This window comes from Trichoderma evansii (genome assembly GCF_050947405.1).
Source record: "Trichoderma evansii strain SZMC 28006 chromosome Unknown GGI43scaffold_13, whole genome shotgun sequence".
Lineage (NCBI taxonomy): Eukaryota > Fungi > Ascomycota > Sordariomycetes > Hypocreales > Hypocreaceae > Trichoderma > Trichoderma evansii.
The window spans coordinates 809,443-814,782 of NW_028145193.1; the positions used below are offsets into that span (position 1 = coordinate 809,443).

The 5,340-nt window shown below is 47.4% G+C and overlaps 1 protein-coding gene across 1 annotated transcript; it reads left to right on the forward strand.

Moving 5' to 3' along the window:
• Window positions 1-835: 835 nt before the first annotated feature.
• On the forward strand, window positions 836-2,942 carry GGI43DRAFT_82948 (glycosyltransferase family 32 protein). Its single transcript, XM_083210373.1, has 2 exons — window positions 836-1,497; window positions 1,619-2,942. Exons 1-2 carry the CDS (start codon window positions 1,111-1,113, stop codon window positions 2,312-2,314), a joined length of 1,083 nt encoding a protein of 360 aa, XP_083059619.1. The 5' UTR covers window positions 836-1,110; the 3' UTR covers window positions 2,315-2,942.
• Window positions 2,943-5,340: the final 2,398 nt, after the last annotated feature.

Consider the following 5,340-nt stretch of genomic DNA (forward strand, 5'->3'; position numbering starts at 1 on the left):
GATACGATTATGGATGTATAGCCACGACGGCTGAAGAGAGACGGCTGGGAAGGCCTCCTGAATGTATTGGCCTCATGTCGCGCGGCCCGAACCTCGCGAATCTTGGAACGCTCTGCCTGCAACGCTCATCCTCAGGGGAGTTTTGCTAGTCACACTTGGGTGCGCGAGGCCGGCTAAATTGCGCTGTTGTGCACGCCATGGTGGCGCCGCCACGGGAAGGGCCCATCGCTAAAGAGAATCAGCGTCCATGTGTGAGAGTGCAAAACCGACCAAGCGAGTAATCTCCGAGTCTGGCTCAGTGGCCATTGCCAGCCGGACACACATCACCCGCACTGCCCCAAAGCCTTACGCATATATATGGACAAGTGCAGCGCCTGTACGCGCGTCAGCTACCGACACCGACAATGTCTACCTACATGTACCCAGTGCCGTCTGGAGGCCCCCTATATTGCGGGATTCGCTTGGCATCATGCTGCTTGGCGTTGTGCTGACGACGAATGAGGCTGCGCTCAGTGCCAAGAAATCCGGTGCCGAGCGCTGGCAAGAGGCCGCGAGTTAGCTTTAATTACACGCGGAATCATCAGATTTTGGGCATGAGATACACGTTTAATTCCAATCAAGCCCTTTGCAGGCCGTTTTGCAGGGTCGCCAAGGCCAGTGGGGGTTAGGGGCCGGGGGGGAGCCTGTGATTAGACTGAGATCGGCAAGGCGCCGCTGCTAGTGCTGGCGCGTACCTGACTTAGTCTTAACGCATGAGACTAAACCCGCTTCCAAGGCCCACAGACCCCCTAGGCCTGGACTCCCTAGAGACGCTCGCATCGCATCCCTTGTTCGGCGTTACCCTGGCGGCCAATCAGCGCCTTCAGGGCTGACCCTCTAGTGCTCTAGCCATGGGGAGGGCAGGCTATTAGCTGTAGCCATGTTGCCATGCTCCGTTCACTGTTACGCTGTTGGGCCCATGCCGGTGGTTTTGCGCTCTATTGAGATTAAAAACCTGTGCTCGGCGGGAACCAAAACATTTATACATTCCCCAGTCCATCTCTACACTTATCCCGGAACTCCATCATACAGTATTTCCGGCGGCTGGCCTCCAGAATATCAAACTGCACGATGACTTTCGACTTCGACGAAGAACGCCAGGACGGCGGCGACTCGCCCTCATCTTGCCAGAGATGGTCGATGAAGTACTTGAGGGTGCCGAGGTTATCCAAGATGGCGGTATTTTTGCTTCTGGTCGTTGACCTGGCCATCGTGGGAGGGCTCATTTACACACTAGAGCCTCTCATCACTCTGCTGCACAGGAACGAGGAGCTGTTTACGCCTACAGTCACACTGCCTCTCAACGGCACCGCGAGCGTGTCGTACTACTCTGGCGATCTGGACCGACAAAAGATTCCACGCATTCTGCACCAGACCACCAAGAACAGCACGATCCCCGATAAATGGGTTAAATCGCAGCAGAGCTGCAGAGAAACCTATTCTGACTTTGAGTACAAGGTAAGCCAGCCTGGGCTAGGAAATGGTGAAAGGGCGTGGTTCTCTGCCGACCGTGCTTCCTACTTTGCGCGAGCCACGTTTGCAGACTGTTTGGAATCGTTACTAACTGGGATTTGTTCAGCTATGGACCGACGACTCGGCTCGCGACTTCATCTCTTCCGAATATCCTTGGTTCTTGGAAAACTGGGACGGCTATGCATTCCCTATCCAGCGCGCAGATGCCATCCGCTACTTCGTTCTCCATCACTATGGAGGAATCTACCTCGACATGGATACTTTCTGTAACGAGCCCATCCCTCTTGAGCAGCTCGAAGCTGGTCCATCGCCTCATTATGCGCTCTTCAAGTCAACGCTTCCAACTGGCGTAACAAATGATTTCATGATCTCGACCGCGCGTCACCCCGCTTACGCAGCCGCCGTCTCCAAGTTACCACTCTTTTACGACATCACTCGATTTTGGGCTGAGATACAGCCCTACGCCAACATCATGATGTCTTCTGGCCCGCTGTTCCTCAGTCTCGTGGTTAAAGACTACTTGCTTGGACAACCCTCTTTGCCTTCGCCGACAGTAGAGGTCATCCACCCTACTGAATTGACAGCATACATTACCGATCTCGAGAGTGCTACCTGGCACAAAGCAGATGCTCATGCTTTGATGTGGCTGGGAACTCGGCCATGGACCTGGTTCTTGGGCGGAGCGATAGCGCTAGTCGCCATCTTATACTTGATTAACTACTTGCTGCTGTTAACCTTTGAAATTTTTCTTCGCAAGGTTCCTTCCATCACATATGCCATCAAGGAGAGTAAGTTGGCATAAGAAGGGGAAAGCTTTTGTTTTTTGAGTATATACGTGTACATATACATCTTGGCGATAATGGTTGCATCTTTTCACCCTGAGGATCAAATGGGTCTGATTTACGATATGGATTATAATTTTTGGGGCAATCAAGGGCGGTGTTATGGAATAACGATCAAGATCTGTGAGCCGCTCAATAGGCTCAGATCATTTTATACTACTAATTAAAATAATGACACAATTTCAAGCATAACGGAGACTCGTTGCCAATACGGTGTGACTGGAAACAAGTCGGGAAAATAGAACTACGTCTCACTGTAGGGTTATGGTCGAGATTACGACTGAACATGTTTCAGTTTCAATCACGGCAGGCCGCCATGAAACAGGTGATAACCATTAGAGCGCATATTTAGACTTGCTTAAATCGAGAGGGATAAATGTATATCATAGCGTACTACCAAAGTGGCCCCGCCGATTCTAGCCCCTGAGAGTCATTGCCATGATGCATTTGAGTCCATAATCGTACACGAAGAGTCTTTAGATATAATATTTGCTCCAAGATGAACTAGAGTGGTAGTTATCCCAACCAGGGTTCCTTAGAGCCGCGATATAGTTCTATCACCCGGCTATTTGAGCTTGGTTTCTGCAGCAGTCCGTGCATTAATCAGATGCCAGGAGTGGTATCCGCGCTTGCAAAGCGAAAAAAATGTGATTGGTCATTTTCATTGGCCTATAGGAGTCCAAGCGTTTCCAGGTATGCATAAGTATGCTTCATCTTACTCCTAAAATAGCGTGTTGGGAGATGCATGTACTTGGGTAGGAAAATGCTACGCATGACTCGATTTCACCGTTTCCTGGCTACTGTTTGATAGATGCTCTTTAGCATTTTTTCGGCATTTACCTAATCGAGGTCTAACTGCGGCTGATCTAAATAGTCCTAAGCATAGGTAATTGTGTCTATGGAAGTATCCCAGCTAGGCTGCTCAGAAATATGCCTATTTCCCTGCTGGCTAGTTTTTACGAAATAGGCATATTCCAAATTCAATACAAGTACATACAGCTGCCATATCTCTCGCTCACGATCCATTTCGTCATGCCAGCTTGGCGTTCAGCCCTAATGTGCTTGGCGAAAGCGATGTGGGCATCACCGCTGTATGTTAGATGGCGCCAAGCCGATGAGTGGAGGATAGGGTTGAAGAATAGAGTTGAAGAATAGGCTTGCCTATCTATTCAGACATAGCAGTTCGGTTTAAGTTGATTGGGATGGCCATATAAAATGGCATCTTGTGCAACCAAATTTGGAAATGGCGGCAAGGGCCAAAATAGGCGATTATCATGTATATCTGTGATGTGCAGACGAGAAATATCTCTATTCCAGATTGCTAAGACTCCAAGCAAGCCGACAAAGAGGGGCGTTCTAAGCCAGCTAAGATATTATTTTTACTTCATATTTATTTCAGACTATGATATCTACTGTCTCCTAGATTCGTACTACATATTTATTCAAAGGTGTTTCTTCAACAACGCAGATTGTCGATTATAACTAATCGCTATAATAAAGCTTCTTCCTGTCGATGCGTCACGAGTGATGATACATAGTCATATCATAGGATAAATTACTGAGCCTTCGAATAAGTCACCTCGGGCTCGCCAGTCCCTATCCAATAGAGTTAGTCATAAAATCAAAATTGCATCCGGGAGTTCCACAAGCAGCTTCTTCAAAGCAGCATTCTCCATTTGAGCACTCAAAGTTGCAGTTCTGGGGCATGGCGGTGACAGCTGCGAAGAGGGCAGCAAGAGCAAAGAGAACCTTCACGATGGAAGTATTGTAATTATTATTATTATTTAAAAAATGAAGTGAGTTGTATATCAACTATAGATTGCAATTGTGAGGATAATCGGTGAAAAGTTCTCAACAACAGAGGAGGAAGACCTCGCATTTATAGTTCAGTATCGAGCTCAGCAATAACACCACAAAGCATCCTCACTTTCTTCGCCCATCTCGGCACACGGCTTCATTATGCCAGGCTGTGCATATACTCCAGCAAGGGTTCAGAAATATGATCACAATAAACCTTTGTCAGTGCATTCCCTGCGACATATGTTTTTCCTGTAGCAGACTAGCTCTTACCAATATATCCTTTAACTGTGAGGATCATCAAGCTTGAGTTCAACCTACCGCATCATACGGCGAATATTGTGTTCTATTCAGGAAGGTCAACCCATTCGTGGGGAGTTTCGATCACAAGTTCTCACGGGGATAATACGACCGACACACCCCTCGCGATGTGCCGAAAACCTTGGCCTCGATTAGCAATGCTTACTATTCCTTGGGATGCCGACGAACCGGTGAATATAGGCAATTCTCTAGTACTCTGTGCCAAAATTTACGATTATAAGTAGGCAAAGATTTCTGTTCAAAGGTAATAAGTAGCTCTCTTGTATTCACCAAGAACGCCAAAGCAACGCTTGCGACCCGATAGCGATATCATATTACGATATGTCAACCCGATCCTGACTGCCATCAGGTTTTTGTCATACTACCGTTACCGATTATTTCGCACGTCTGTTCCATACTCATCCATACTCAGTCGTTGCCGGCTGTGTTCTGCGCCCGCAATCATGGCCAGGGGTGATATTGCCTGAAGGCTGCAGAGGGAAATTGGACCAATAGTGGGTGTGTTGCACTCTAAGAGAGAAAAGGAATGCCGTTCTACTTCGACTTAAAGTAGCCTAGGTCATCGAAACAGTACAGGTGTAGTGGCAATAGTAAGTAAACTGTTCATGGTGAACACAGTAGTATCATATAAACCTTGATGAATATCGGATATTACGAAATAATTATCTAGCAGCGATGTACGATTCATCAAAACTAGGAAAGAAAGTCGAGAATCATATCATGATTTGTACCGCTCGTATAATCCGGGTACCTTTTCTTGTACTGCCAGTATAGACTATTAATTGTACATATAGCTGCAAGGTGACCAATGCTGGGGCAGACAAAACATATATAGAAACCATGATGTATATTTGTATGAAAGCAGCTA